The sequence below is a fragment of the Panthera pardus genome, unplaced genomic scaffold (genome assembly GCF_024362965.1).
Source record: "Panthera pardus isolate Hobbes unplaced genomic scaffold, ASM2436296v1 HiC_scaffold_16, whole genome shotgun sequence".
NCBI lineage: Eukaryota > Metazoa > Chordata > Mammalia > Carnivora > Felidae > Panthera > Panthera pardus.
In genome coordinates, this window is record NW_026526721.1 from 138,806,727 (window position 1) to 138,822,701 (window position 15,975).

General features: G+C 38.4%; 1 protein-coding gene across 5 annotated transcripts in view; it reads left to right on the forward strand.

Moving 5' to 3' along the window:
* Positions 1-15,975, forward strand: part of UBE2E2 (ubiquitin conjugating enzyme E2 E2) — a 369,725-nt gene that overhangs the window by 217,716 nt on the left and 136,034 nt on the right. Inside the window, exon 4 of one of the 5 annotated variants that reach the window (XM_053903853.1) lies at positions 11,273-11,402. The exons of the other annotated variants lie outside the window; for them this stretch is intronic. Coding sequence (XP_053759828.1) covers positions 11,273-11,402 — 130 coding nt within the window. The remainder of the gene's footprint in view (positions 1-11,272; positions 11,403-15,975) is intronic. 5 annotated transcript variants of the gene reach the window in all.

Consider the following 15,975-nt stretch of genomic DNA (forward strand, 5'->3'; position numbering starts at 1 on the left):
TTTTTCCTCCAATAATTGTGAGATTATTTTTGTCAACAAAGAAATCAGAGTATGAGATTTGGAATACGAACTCAATAACACTTATAAATAGGTTGATCAAAAGAAATATTTTCTATTTCTTGACATTGAGTTTATGAGATGTTTTATTTTTTGTATGTGATTAAAAAAAAAATAAGAAATAGGTTGTTGTGTTTATAGGATATCTCTATGGAAAACGGGAGACCCTGTCCCCTCAGGTACACTGTAGAAGGAAGCCATGAAACTGAATTCCTTACTGACTCGTTATCATATATTGTTACTTGGCAAATGCCAGGAATCTAAGAACTAAAGGGATACAGAGTGTATGTCCTAGCCAGGAGGTATTGTGCCCAGAGGCACCTCTCCCTTCTGGATCTGAACCCTGGAATTATGCTCGGGATTCTCATGGATAAACGTTTGAATAAATGAAGGTAGATCTGGGGGATGAAATTAGAATTTTCAGTGACCCCTAGTGTCGGCTAGCTGCCCAAAGCCTCTAACGTCCCAGAGATCATGACAGGGAATCTCAGGAGATCAGGGTTGAATTTTACTCTTAAAATGAACATTCTGTATCCTAGCCTCTTAACAGCTGTCCCTACCCCTCCTCTCAAGCAGTCTGAAACCCCTGTCATGTGACACCACCTTTTGAAAAAGGGGAAGATACACATAATTTTACTGTGTTTTAGTAGAGTAACACTTTCATCCAAAATGCATTATATTGCCCACCCCATCCCGTAATCCAGATGTATAACTCAAGTACCGTAGCTCTCTCAGCGATTAGCCCAGTTCGTTTTAACATGCACAATCCAAGTTTCCATGGCCATGAAACCTACCTGATCTCAACAGTCTGTCTGAATGAGCCTCCAGTGGAACCAGGAAAGTTATATTTATTAATACTAGAAATTCTTACAGTTTTTTAAAATGAATATTTAATAAGATACAAAATAATGACCTGCATTATCTATAACATTTGCGCCTCAAAGTCTGAACAAACCAAGGATCGTGCTTTGCGAACAGAAATATTTTAGCATCAAAAGAGAAAACTGGGGGCACGTGGCTGGCTTGGTTGGTAGAGCGAGCAACTCTTGGTCATGAGTTCAAGCCTCGTGTTGGGGGTAGAGCTTACTTAAAAAAAAATAATAAAAATTTTTAAAGGAGAAAACGTTATTTTTTGTTACAAAGGAAGTAGTCACAGATCATACCAATCAAACAATTCTGTCAGAGCTTTGAAATATAGAGCCATCAGGCAAGATACTGAGATAAAGGATAAAAAAAAGATCAACGTAAACATTTCAGTCTAGTTGATTTGTATACTACTTATAAATTTTACTGTCCGGAGAATAGTGTTCAGGTTTTAAGGAACTATAAAGAGTTGAGTTATTGCTTGACTTAGATTTTTTTAAATGGGAAGGGAGTGTTCGGAAGACATTTCCTACCACTTTGCCCCCTCCGAGTTCCTTTCCTGCTCTTCCTAGATCTGGCTCTTATTGACTCCCAGCAGTATAGCTGGGTATTTAAATCCTAAGTGACTTGCTTATTGTTAGGCAGGTCAGAAGTCTGCTGAAACAAGCACAGGAAATTTGAAACACCTAAAGGCTATTTAAAAAAAAAAAAACCCTAGCTGCTGACATTTTACTTAGAATTGTAGAGAGAATGGATTGTTCGGGTACTGAGCTGTAGTGTACAAATGCTGGGGTTTTAAGGCCAACTTTTAAAAAATCTCTGAAGTCATTTCACCTGGTATTGCATCAGTTAGGTATTCTAAGGCATCACATGAAAACTAAATCCACTCTGGTGTTGGCAGGCAGCTGTTGTGCCTGTCATTGAATTAGAATTGCTGGAATACCATCCATGTACTTGAGCATGAATCAGAAAATTGGGGAAGGAAAGCTTGATGCCACTGTCTCTGAGGAAGGAGGCAAACGGTGGGGTTCCTGCAAAGAAGCAGATCTTATTAGAGGAGCCCACTAGCTTGATTGTAACGCTTGTGCGGCCAGAGCAGGTCTCCCGACATCGCCAACAGGTATCATCGATTCTGTCATATTTTGAAGTTATAATGTGTTCATTGTAGTAGCTTTATGCTATTATTTTTCAAAGGTGGTTGTTAACTGTACAATGCTTGAGGCACTATTATGAACTAAAGATTTTAAATATGTCATGTTTTTTAATTACCAAAGGCGGTGACAGAATATGAAAAACTCTCCACTTGGGTCCTCTGAAACACTTATATTTACAATTACTGTGACACTTATGTTCAAGAACATTTCATATTTATTTAAAAACTTAAAGAATGTTATTATAAAGCACTGATTTGTGATTTAAATTGAAGCTCCCCAGTGTTCATATTGTTAGAAATTTAGATTTTAGTTCTCTCACTTTTACATTGTTAATTATAACTTTAGATTTAAATGTGACCTATGTAATGCATGCTGTGAGAATAAAACCTGTCTGGAAGTTGAAAGAACAACATGAGTGTATTTTAATAAAATCTGGAGTATCATTACACTCCTTAGACTTTAATATCAATGAGACTAGTAATACTGAATGAAACAGGAAATCAGAGTGAAGTCAGGCAGAATGATTCTTTTTTTTTTTTTTTACACTGAACTTAATAAACTGAAAGAAGTTTGAATGAACTAAAGAAGAATGCCAAAACATTTCTATAAATTGTAAAAAGTTAAATTATGGGGGCACCTGGGTGGCTCAGTCGGTTCAATGTCCAACTCTTGATTTCAGCTCAAGTCATTATCTCATGGTTTGTGAGTTCAAGCCCTGCATCAGGCTCTGTGCTGACAGCACAGAGCCTGCTTGGGATTCTCTCGCGACCTGATTTCCCCTCCCCCGCTCCCCCCTCCGCTCTCGCTCTTTCTCAAAATAAATAAACATTTAAAATAAAAAATAAAAAAATTCTATAAATGATAGATATATACAATCAATCTTTAAAAATCTGTAAAGATTATGTAGCTTCTTATAACAGTATTCCATACTTTTTAGCCTAAGTGGTAAATTCTCAGTATTAAGGAAGATTTATTTTCTGATCCTAAGTGTTCGTAAAGGTATATAGAGCATTTTTATGAACGCTTGTGCCCTCCTGAATGTAAGGAAGAAAAATTTGCTGTGAAATAGTTTTGAGTTTACTAAACTGAAGTTGCCTTACTCAGGGTGCTGAGCTTTCTGTGTTTTTTTTCTACAATATCTCCTTACAAAAGCATGTTTTATGAGCCTTTTTTCTTTTATTTTTTTGTATCTGAGCTTTTTTTTTTTTTATCCAAAGAGATCTTTAAAAGGTAACAATTCATAAATTAATAGCTTAGCCACCAGATCATTCTCTCATCAGTCTGTATCTACCACCAGTTTGCCCTCCAGGGAGGCACAAAGGAGAAGGTCTGGTTACTGGTTACAAAGTACATCACTCTTGCTCAGTTTGCCTGGGGTTTCCCCTCAGAGGAATGTGGTTTGAAAAAACTTCCTCCACCACACTTCTATTTGCATATTACTTAATTTTCTTTGACAATGCATCATATCAAATATCCACAGCAATCAAAATCTAACCAAATTTAGTAATAAGAAAGCAACAGCTCCTTGGATGTGTATTATCTGTGTGCCCTGCTAAACTCCCTTACAGTAACAATACTTTCTAGGTTTCCACCCACCTCTCCTGCCAGTCGCCAGTCATCTTTTCTAGCCATTATCTTCCTCATGGCCATTCATATGACAGTTGTTAGGTCCTCTTCTCTCACTCTCTCTCCCTCTCTGAGTGATCTCATCTCTGCCTGTGGTTTCACTTACCACCTCTGAGCACTAGAGGAATGACCGCTTGGACATCATAACGACACCACATACTCTGAGGTTTGTCTTAGCTTCCTCAGAAAGAAGAATCTGAAGCAGGGGGCTTTGTGCTGTTACTTTGTTAGGGGCTGGCTGTAATCTCAGCAAGTAGAGGGGCAAGAAGAATGTAGTTTGGTAGCAGGGAGAGTCGATACATGGATAAGCTGTTGAGTTGCCTGGCACTGCCCGATCCTGGAGGACCATACCCCTGAGAAATAAGGTAAACTGTCTTAAGATTGTGCATTGTGAGAGGAGAAAGGAGGAAGAGTTTTTCCACTAGTTCTTACTGGTCAAGATTTTCCCTACGATATATTAACTTCCCCAAGTCCCCCAGTAGTTAATGGGGTGATGTGCAAGTGGGGATCCACTTGCAAGTGGGGATCAATGTCAACAAAGATCTTGGAGTGAGAGGCAAGAGCTGCCCACAGACATGAGGCAAGGTGCTGTCACATATACCTTTGTGAAGTTAGTACTGATGAAAGCTGAAATAAGACGCAAGTGAAATTGAGAGAATCTAACGTGGTACAGACAAGGTGTCCAGTGTAATATACCCCTTTTACCACTCAGATCACTCGTGCCCTAAATTATACCTAGCTTCCATACTACAGTATGGGGCCTCACTGCCTCCCTGAGATCAGAGATACAAGTGCAATCAGTAACTGAGTCCCTTTTAAGGTGAAGCCTTGCTTTAATCCTATGGCAAAAGACTTAAGGCAAGAGAGCTAAGAGAAACTAACTACGCAGTCCCTACTGCTGCAACGGACCCTGAAACTGTGAGTGATCCTCATCATCTCCTTCTTTTACCCGGTCTACATTTTCTTCATCAGTGGCAAATGTTTTTGCCGGATTTGAGTTCCTTGCCTGCTGAAGTGACCCAGACTTCCCTCAAATGTCTGAGCCCTTAGTTGCCTTTTTCTTATTGAGTCATGCTGGAATTTCCCATTGACTGTTACCACTGGCCATGGAAGCACCAAGAGATTTCTGATGAAATCCCCCAAGTTCTGGACATATTTCTCCCTCCCTCACTTTGTAGCCATAGTCTTTGCTTCTCATAATGATCAGTATTGAGTATCCCCAAAAGTAGACTGACTCCCTTTTTTTCTATGGGTGTACAGACATGAGAAGCCCACAGTGACCAGAAGGTAGTCAGAGATTTACATTTAATGTAACTCTTTTGTGTCCTCTGGATGAAACAGTTACTTCCCCAAACCAGCCTGGGTATCAGGACTTCTAACTTAGCAGATACTGAAGTTTCATGGAAGGGAAACACAAATTCTGCAAGTGGGTCCACTGGGAATGATGATGACAGAAGCTAATCCTACTTTCATCCTTTGGTTCCCAGACCTAAGTGTTCTAGCTGTTGGTAGCAGACCATACATTGAAAGCATTGCTTCAGCGTATATGCCACATCTGGAGTTGGGAGTTATCTTTAAGATTTCTCTTTAGCTGACTTTTATTTTTTAACAGTTGATTCTTTGTTTCTTACTTTTTTTTTTTTTTTTTTTTTTTTTTTTGAGAGACAGAGACAGAGCCCAAGGTGGGGAGGGGCAGAGAGAGAGGGAGACACACACAGAATCCAAAGCAGGCTCCAGGCTCTGAGCTGTTAGCACAGAGCCCGATGCGAGGCTCGAACCCACGAACCGTGAGATCATGATCTGAGCCGAAGTCAGATGCTTAACCTGCTGAGCCACCCAGGCACCCCCTGACTTTTTAATAGGCTATTCTACCTGCCTGTAAGGCCAGCTATTTCTCTGTGGGTAGAGTCATGGTTAGAACAGTGGATTCTAAGGTTATGTACCCATTGTCACATTTCTTTGTTATAAAATGGGTCCTTGGCCTAAAGTAGGGTTTTGTGGGATATCATATTGATAGATCAGGTATTTTATAAGCCTTGGGATAGTGGTGGTAGCAAAAGTATTGGGAGCTAGAAACAAAACTCATATCCAGAGTAGGTATTAATTTTAGTAAAATAAATCATTGCCCCTTCCCATGTGCTCAGTCTTACACCCAGTGATGGACTGGTCTTGAGTAATTGTGGCACATTGAGAGCTTGACACTATATCTGTTGCTGGCAGGTTAAAGCATTTAGCAGTAGCAATAACTTTTTTCAGCATTGGTGAGCAGAAGCACCATAGCCATTTTATTCATGGGCTCGTTGTATCAACTCTTTGGTGACCTAACTGGGAGGCTGGCTGACACCCATAGAAGGACTCATCCTGTTCACCTTTTGTTGACCTTTAGCAATACACATTGACATTTGGGTAGATGCTTCCTGGTGGGCACGAATGTGAGATACAAAACTGCGCCTCATTTGTGTCCAGTCCATCTTTCCCAGACCTCCTTATCATACTGTCTTTCACCGCTGTTTTCTAGGCCCCGATCAGCAGTTGAGCCATTTGCTACGGCCCACGAGTCAAGATGTGTGTGGTTGAGGCCGTTTCTCCCTCCATTTGAAATGGATGACCAAATGCACTGCTCCAGCTGTTCTCCCCGGCCAGACTTCCTCTGCCACAGTCGTTTATGTCCACTCCTGAATAAGACTGCAGTGTAGCGGTAGTCCATTGTCGAATTCTTTTTCTTTCTGTCAGTTGGTCATGAAAGAAAGAGACATTTATCACCTGGGAGTCTGGGTTACCTGGAAATGTAATTTACTCATGCTTTCTGAGTATACTTGGGCCTAATCCAAAATAAGTCCTTTCCATCATATAGCAGGTTGTTTCTGTGCCCATCTAACTTTGTGTCTCAGTGAGTACTTCCGGTCCCAGGGTCCTTTGTTGACCCATGGTCAGGCATAAAAATTCCATTAGGGCCCTCTGTTTTCTGCCACAGAACCCCAGGGTTCTGCACTGTGGCTTCTCTTTTGGCACTTGCAAGAGACTCCACAGACACCTTTTCTATCAGGGACAGGTCCTGCACCCTCAGATCCACTGGCACAGATGCACCACAGCCTGGACCTGCTACATAGTCTTTTGCATAGTTCTGGGTCACTCTTGGAACAGGCAGCCACTGCATCTCTGATAAACGAGTCAAAGCAGTGTTATGAAATATGGAATATATTGTCTCCAGAACCCAGTGAGGTCTACCTTTTTCTTAGCAGTAGGTGCTGAGAAAAGCGAGATGTTTTTTACCTGACAGAGGATATTCTTAGCATGTCTCGGAGCCCTTGAGTTCTTAAAAACATAAGCAGTGTGCGGTATCTCCTATTTTTTGTGAGGTGTCTGGTGTGCGTTTTACTAGGTCAACCAGGATTCTTTTCCATTTCTTGCTTTACAGATCCAGTTAGTATGGTGTCATCAATATAATGGATTAGAGTCACATTCTGTGGAATGAGCAGATGATCCAGGTCCGTGCAGATTAAATGTTGAGGGAGATCAGGAGAGTTACTGTTGCCCTGGGGCAGGGTAGTATCCTGTCTGTACCAGGAATCTGCTTTTGATCCACCCTTCTGTGGGCTCTGAGAAGAAAGTACTCACTCCATAAATAGCTGAATACCAAATGCCAGAAGCCGTATAATGTCATACTTAGCATGACAGCCGCTATTGGGACTTCCACCAGTTTAAGGTTACAATGATCCATCATCTGTTTTTTTTCTGCAGGGTCACTGTAAGTATAGAAAGGGTATATAATTAAGGACCACCGCTCCTGCATCTGTATGTCTCTGATAGTGGTGCTAATCTCTGCACTTCTTCCCAGTATACGGTATTGCTTTTGATTTACTATATCTAGACTGAAGATGGAGTTGTAGGGGAAAGTTTCAAGGGTTTGCTCCGCTCTTCTTACAAAAATGACACGTATCCCAATGTCAGAGAGCCAGCGTGAGGGTTTCCCAGTTATACACTTGAAGTCAAGAAATAAGTCCATGGGAGGTCTATAGATCCCACTGGACCTGAGCCAACACTTGAGGAATTACCTAGCCTCCATACACCTGCATTCTAATCAGAGCAATATAGTGGCATTTCAGATGCCCCAATATGAGTATAGTTTGGAACTCTAATGTGATAGTCCTCAAGAAGTCTGGAGTTTTCCTTTTCCCAGTACTATTACCCGTGTGAAAAAAGTTCCTTGCTCTCTCCTTCCTTACGCTTGCTCTTTTCTCTGCCTGACATATTTCTCTCTCCTCTCTTTCCTTAGGTACTGTCTGTCCTCCTTGACAGGGTCAAATTAGTCATGTATGTTATTTTTCACCATGTGTTTCTTTTTTATAATATTACAATAATTGTAGTTTCGTATAAATTGTGTATGCTAACCTGCTCATAAGTTCCTTGAGGGTAGTATCATTACCTGCTTTGTACACTGCTCTAGCCCTAGCTTAGTATCTGCCTTATATATTAGGAGATTAATAACTATTTGGGGAGTGAATTGTTGGATGGATGACAGAAAGTGAAAGAGAAGCGTTTGCAGACTTTGGGAGCACTGTTACTCTAGCTCAGCAATTCTAGGAAGCCTTTCTTCTCCCACCCCTCTCATATTTTAACACTTCTTTTATCTTTGCTTTTGGCCAGCTAGCTGTTGTGACTTAGTTGTTAGTGCCTGTGCATTCACAAAAACACTTGCAAAAAAAGTCTGCAGCTTGGAAGAAAATTCCAGAAGCAGAAGTGGAGCAACATGTCAAGATACACTGCACCAACAATGCTCCTAATGGTACACAGGACTGTATTTTGTGGGAAAACTGTCATCTCTGAGCTGAAAAGTGGTGCAGAAGATTGGAAATATGAATGTAAAGAAGCTTTAGTAATAATTTTTTGCTCACATAGTCTTTTTATTTGTGCTCCAGTGATAATTACCATCTATCACCATTGTACTTATCATGAGAGCCCATTCAGTAAGTGTAAAATAATTTTTATGTTTTAAGAAATCATTTAGTTATAGTTTAATTTGGCAATTTTTTTCTTAATGGTTCATAAAATAATAGTGCATCATCATTTTATAGTGAATGAAATAGGGTATGATATAGTTGTCTTCAGGGCCTCCATTAACATATATGGCATCTTGCGTGGAGTAGGAAGAGACATTCCAGAACAGCCTTGCACGGGATATGAGGTGTGGTGAGGAGAGCCCCTCTCCGCCAGGTGCCTTTGGGGTGTGGGAAATCGCCACCACCACCACATGTGGCAGCTTCAGGTATCCTTGTGGTAATATGTTTTACAATTTTATCTTAGAATTGGGAAACAGAGCATTATATGTAGTTTTTAGACATTGCTGTTCTGTTCTTGAAGCCTATGACTTGAAGAAAGGTTACAGAAAAACTGATTATATAGCAAAGTGAATATTAAATCAATATTCGGAACAGTAAGTTTCTGTTTTTAAAAATCATTCTTTTTAGGGAAGTCATTTTTTCCGAATAGATAAGCCATTGTGAAGAAGTTCTTATCTGTGAATATTAGGGTGTTTCTGGGTAGACAGGAAGTCCAGCAGAATTTAATTTGATTGAATCTGTCTGGGTCAGTGACCTCATAATCTTTCCAGAATGAAGCTCTAGTCATGAAGCATTTCAGTCCCCCTCCTGGGAACTTTGGTCAACTCCTGAAAGGCATGCCTGCCTTTGCTATTTAATATAGATCTTAATATTTATGTCTTTGACAGTGTTTCTATTTGACCATATAGTCTGGAACTATTTTTCATACAGATTATGTCAAAATTTAAATTTTTACAACCTCACTTTGTCTCACAACAGCTTAGGTAAACTTAGTTTATCCACTGTAATTAAGATTTTGAATTCACTTAGGAATAGTTTACGAAATTAATATTTTTTATGCATGGCCTGCCATAAGGATTCTGATAGAAAACTAATCAAGAACGATAGTAGTTCTTCTTATGGAAAGTATTCAAACTTACAGGTAATATTATGTCGTTGGATTCCAGATACTTTCTAACTATCTGAAATGCAGTTCTGTTACAAATTTCAAGGTTTATCATTTATATTCAAGTGTATCCAATTTTTTAATAAAATATCTCTTCCTGCTTCTGCTTCCTTTCTCCATCCCCCATCCTCCGTGTAGTTATAAATTTTTTTTAATGTTTATTTATTTTTGAGAGAGAGTGAGACAGAGCATGAGCAGGGGAGGGCCAGAGAGAGGGAGACAAAGAATCAGAAGCAGGCTCCAGGCTCTGAGCTGTCAGCAGAGAGCCCGACATGGAGCTTGAACAACGAACCGTGAGAACATGACCTGAGCTGAAGTCGGATGCCCAACCGACTGAGCCACCCAGGCGCCCCCCCCCCTTTTTTTTAATTTTTTTTTAATGTTTATTTATTTTTGAGAGAGAGTAAGACAGAGCATGAGCAGGGGACTCCGTGTAGTTATAGACAGAGAAGTGCAATTTTTAATAACCTGATCTCTAAATTGTTGTCTGGGAGCCCAGGTAATTATAAGGGATTAGAGGCAAAAGTTGCAACTCAAGAGATTAGGAAACTAAGTCTGGCAGAACCAGGGTCTGGTATCTTTGGGAAAATCTTTCAGTGCACAACTCCATGCATTTACTTCCTCCTGCATCTTCTCAGAGTTCACCACAAACTTGCATTTTCCCTTCCTTTCAGTGCTTTATAGAAGTGTGATGTTATCTTCCCGAAGAATCCATAGTGTTCTGTTGAATTGGGCCCCTTACCTTATTGCCCAAAGGTATGCCATTATAAAACACACTGGCAAAAATAATTTAAACTGGAAGAATTCGGGGTAATAATATTACAGTTTGAAATGTTAGCAAAAATATTTTGTTGCAGTTGTGTATGTTGTGATTAAAACAATGAAAGCGCTCATCTTGAACAAATAGCATTTGTTGAATGAAAGCGTTCATGGGGGATTTTTATTGTTAGCCACATTTGTAGATCTTTACAAACTGCTTACATGGATTTCTTAAAATTTGTTTGAAAAAAAAACCTCAACAGATCCCAGTTTCTCTTGACCATTTCAAAGACCATTAATCACCCTTGGCCATTTATCACCATTTAATAATACCAAATCATAGAATGGTCAGGAGAAGTAAGTGGATGGAATTCAAACATTTGCTTCCCGTTTTCAACTCTAATTTTTAAAGTTTGGATGGGGTGAAAATGAGGAGCTGTGGAACTTTGTAAGGTTTTTGTTACATATGATTATATTTTCTCTTTTCACCACTGCCCATTACTGGTAATTAAAAGACAGTTTTTAACATTGATTGGGAAACCCCGTTATCTGGTTCAATCTAATCTTCTCATTATGTGACTAGATCTAAGATTCTAATAGTTTCAGTAATGCTGCAGGTCGTGTCCTGGGAGACTGAGGGGCAGGTAGAATCCGTCACTCATCATGGTTAACCAGTTCTAAGAGTTTATCTCATATAACCCTGTTTTGAATTAACTAAATAATCCAGTAAGCAGTGTTTTTAATATCTCAAAAAGGGAAAGATTCAAAGTTGGCTAACAATGAAATTTCCCATTTTTCACTGGCAGGAACCCCAGCCCCGTAACGGGGAAGGTCCCACCAGTGCGAAGGCCCCACATGGGGACCCCTCCCCTAGTGAGGAAATGTACCCCTGAAGAGGAGTCCTCCTGGCCACCTGGCCCACTGCTACCCTACCACGTGAGTACAGCAATGGCTTTGAGGACCTCAGCAAGTTTTCCATTTCTTGGTGGCCATTTGTCTGTGAGAAATGGCCAGAACCTCTTCCTGTTTCTCTTAAACATTCAGTAAAGGAGATATAAGCCTCTTTTTACTGTTCTGCTTCGTTTTTCCAAGTGTAATCAAAAGAACTTGTTTGGATAAGAGATTAAGACTATTGGTTAAGACTCAGGTGTGATTAGTGAGACACTTGGTTCCTTGTGTAGAACAAGCAATACTGTTGAACAGAACTTTCTGCAGTGGTGGAAATGTTCTCTGTATGCCCTTGCCCATACACTACCCACCAACCACATACTGCTGCTGAGTACTTGAAATGTGGTGCAAAGGAAGAATTTAATTTCCAGCTTTATCTCATTTTAATTAATTTAAATTTAATTCTCCACATATGACTAGTGGCTACTGAAATGAACAGTGAATGCGTACATTGAACGCTGTGTGCCTCAGGTGTCCAGCCTTTTTGAATATTTCTGCAAATGTACCCCTTTACCTCTGTTTCTTTAATAACCCAGAAAATGTTTCCTTGTTTTATATTATTGTAAACAGAATTCTCTAAAAGTAAGAAAATACTTAAATTAAAAATTCTTACTTCGAAACTTATTCACCCATATTGCCCTTCCGTAGTTTTAATTACTTTATGATATTAAGAAAATTTATTCAACCTTAAAATTACAAAGTAATAGCAATTTAAATATCCTAGCTTTATTTGCTTCTTTACATGTTTTAATTTGGAACTTCACTATATATGTAGAAGTAATTATACACATTAAAATAACTTTTCCATTTTATTATTCCTTTTTAATGAGACAATAAAATATCCTACATTAGTATAGTGCATGCAGTGCTATTACCAAAACATTAAATTCAGCATTTATTCATTATAATGCAGTACTTAGTATGTTTCAAAGTTTGGATCTGGTAGATAGGTTATTGAAATTACAGATTAACTATATTTTTAGGTTTACTACTGAGGGTAGATGTCCTTCCACTATTGGGCAATCATTAAAAATTGCTTACGTCGTAAGATGCTAATAAGAGAAATTGTGGGGAGCGGGGGATGTATGGGAACTCTCTGTACTGTCTTTGTAATATTTCTGTAAATCTAAAATGATCCTAAAATTTTTTGAAGCTTACTAATGTTTTTTAAGTTTATCTATTTATTTTGAGAGGGAGGGGAGGGGCAGAGAGAGAAGGAGAGAGAAAATCCCAAGCAGGTTTCACACCCAGCAAAGAGCCCGGCATGGGGCTCAGCCTCACAAGACTGAGCCAAAATCAAGAATCTCAGGTGAGATCACCTGAGCCAAAATCAAGAATCAGATGCTTAACTGACTCAGCTACCCAGGTGCCACTGAAGTTTATTTTTAAAAATCGTTTCATCAAATTTTGTCGTGGTATCCATTTGTATCTGTGCAAAATAAGAATTACCAGCTCAGTAATTAGTAGTACTTACATAAGTATCACTAAATGTCATCTTCAAAATATCCCTGAGAAGTGCTGTTATAATTTTAAAAATTAGAAAGCTGAGGCATCGAATAAAGAATAATTCAGCCAGCGTTACTTAGTGGCAGTACCGGGATTTGAACCCAGCAAGTCAGTGCTTTTAACCACACTTATGTTACTTTTTTTTTTTTTTTAGTTTATTTATTTTTGAGAGACAGAGACAGAGAGAGACAGAGAGAGGAATCCCAAGCAGGCTCCGCACCAGCAGTGCTGAGCTCAATATGGGGCTCCAACCCACAAACCGGGAGATGATGACCTAAGCCAAAACCAGAGTCAGACACTTAACCGACTAAGCCACCCAGGTGCCCCAACACTATGGTACCTTTTTAGGAGTCTTGATTATGCCATAGAAGATACAGATTTTCTGCTGTCAGTGTAGCAGTACAAACTTCCCAGTATAAGAAATCCAAAATAAAGTAATACCATGGTGATAAATTACTTTTATACCTTGAAAGATACAGAAGTATGCTTTATTTCTGTAACAGTGATTCAGACTTTATTTCATACAGTGGTTATTTTGTTGAGTGAGGAATATGTTCATATTCTCTTGACAAGAAGCATCTATGTTAGTGGGGTTTTAAAAAATTTATTTGTACTTCCTTAAGGTAGTGACTAAGAATGAAAAAATTGAGCATTGCCTAAGAGTAAGGGGAGATGGATGTGGCTGGTTATGTCATAAAGGCAAAGTTTTAATGAGAGTAAGTTTTTAAGGAACTTAGAGTAATATATGGCATATTATTTTGCGAAATTATTTCAGTGTTGTTTTACCATATGCCTATTAGAGTGTTTTCTTTTACCATATGCCTGTAATGTTATTCTTCCTGGACATTAAATTATGGATATGTAATTGTTAAAACTGAAATATAGGAAAGGTTGATGGTGAATTATCAACATTTCTTTGAGGTGTTTTTGTGAAGTTTGGGAAGTATTTCACTAAAAACAGGGAAGAAAAAAGATAGAGTTTGTTGCATAGTTCAGAAATTGTTGCAAATGGAATATATTGGTTTGTCCACTCATTGTTTAAATAGTATATACCCATTGATGGATTAACACATTCAATGACATGATATATCTAACTGCTGCAAGTATTTAAGGTCATGCCTTTAACTGTCAGTAAGAGACAGAATTGAAATGCTTTAAGGGAATTCAAATCATAAACAGGTGCAATTCTTATAGAATCATTCTTTTTCTGTTATTGTATACACTTGTGAACTGATTGGCAATCCTCTGTTGACTCTGACAAATTATTTGGATTTGGAAGACAGTGCTTTCTTGCTAAGAATATATATTTTTCAAATCACTGTGAAGATTTTGTCATACTGTAGAAATTTCAGGGCAAAGTCATGTTTGCAAAATAAGGGAATTACACATTTTAGTACTTATTGACCAATTAAAATTTAGCTTTAGATTATTGGTTTAGATTGACACCCTGTCTTGATCTAGTTATAATCTTTATTAGGCCAGGCAATTCATGTTATCTTAGGTGGTTGCATTGCTACTATGCAATTCTGTGTTGGTCACAGATGGGTCTAAGGGGAAAATGACATTATTGTTGTCATTCTTTAAAAGGCAGTGTATAGCTAGAGATCTGGTAAGGACAATAAGGAGGAAGAAAACTTTTAGAAGATCATAATTTATCCCAAAATGCCTATATCCAACAGATAGCCTTAAATTCTTTTCATGCCAATGGCTTCTGTTCTCTACAGCACATAGCATACCCCTTTGTTCAAGTAACAACTATACATCCTGGATTTCCCAGAACAAGCCATCTTTCTGATATTTCATCCTGTTTTCCCCATAAGTGCACTTATACTGCTTAAACCATATGTCCCATTTTTTAAAAATAGCATATTTAGAAAAGTAACTACTGTACAGAAGAAATGATAAGTAAAATAATTTTGCACCATTTCCAAGGAACTGGAGTATACTTAAGACTTAGGTGTCTAAGTTTGGATCTTTCTGTAACTAGTAACTACTACCTTTGGTATAGAGTATCCTGCTTTATCATGTACATTTTAAATGTGTCAGTTAAATCAATCTGGTTGTGGTATTTTCAACATGTTATTAAAACTAATGAATTTTTGTTAAAATGAACACAGACTTTTTAATTCATCTGTTTCTGTTGGAAACAATACGTTCTCAAGCTCTCAGTTTGTTTCTGCTTTCCATAGTGAGCAAAAAGAGAACATGCTTTATATTGTTAATCTATTTTTAAAAAGAGAGTTGGTATGAATCTGGTTTAAAGAGTTAGAACAAATATCTAAAGTATTAACAAAAGAAAAACCAAGACTAAAGTTTTGGCACATTTTCTCTTTCTGTATATCCCCTTCTCATGTAAAAGTGGTTCAAATTTTAGAAGACTAGAACTTAGATACATAGAACTATATAGTTAGGGGATTTAAAAAAATCTCTTTATGGGGTGCCTGGGTGGCTCAGTTGGTTGAGCGACCGACTTTGGCTCAGGTCATGATCTCATGGTTTGTGAGTTTGGCCCCACTTCGGGCTCTGTGCTGACAGCTCAGAGCTTGGAGCCTGCTTCTAATTCGGTGTCTCCCTCTCTCTCTCTGCCCCTCCCCCACTCATGCCCTGTCTCTGTCTCAGAAATAAACATTTTTTAAAAAATTTTAATAAAAAAATAAAAAAATCTCTTTATATGCTTTTCTCAGTTTGGAAAGGGAATCATTGAAGATCCTAATAAAGTATGAATCAAGATGTTACATATAAAAAGTACATTGTAAAGCAAACAATAAATAAATTTTTCATTATAGGTGAAATCTATAGATTTCATCATAGATATGATGAAGATCTATAGATTTCATATCATATGATATTTCATATCATATCTATGATGAAATCTATAGATCATTATAGATTTTCCTAATCCTTTGCAATCAACAGAACTTTCTAGGGCAAAATATTACAGCTTTCTTTTCAGGATGTATTTGCACATTGGCCCAGGAAGTATCTCTTATGTGTTAAGATGTTAATACCTTGAGGGGCGCCTGGGTGGCGCAGTCGGTTAAGCGTCCGACTTCAG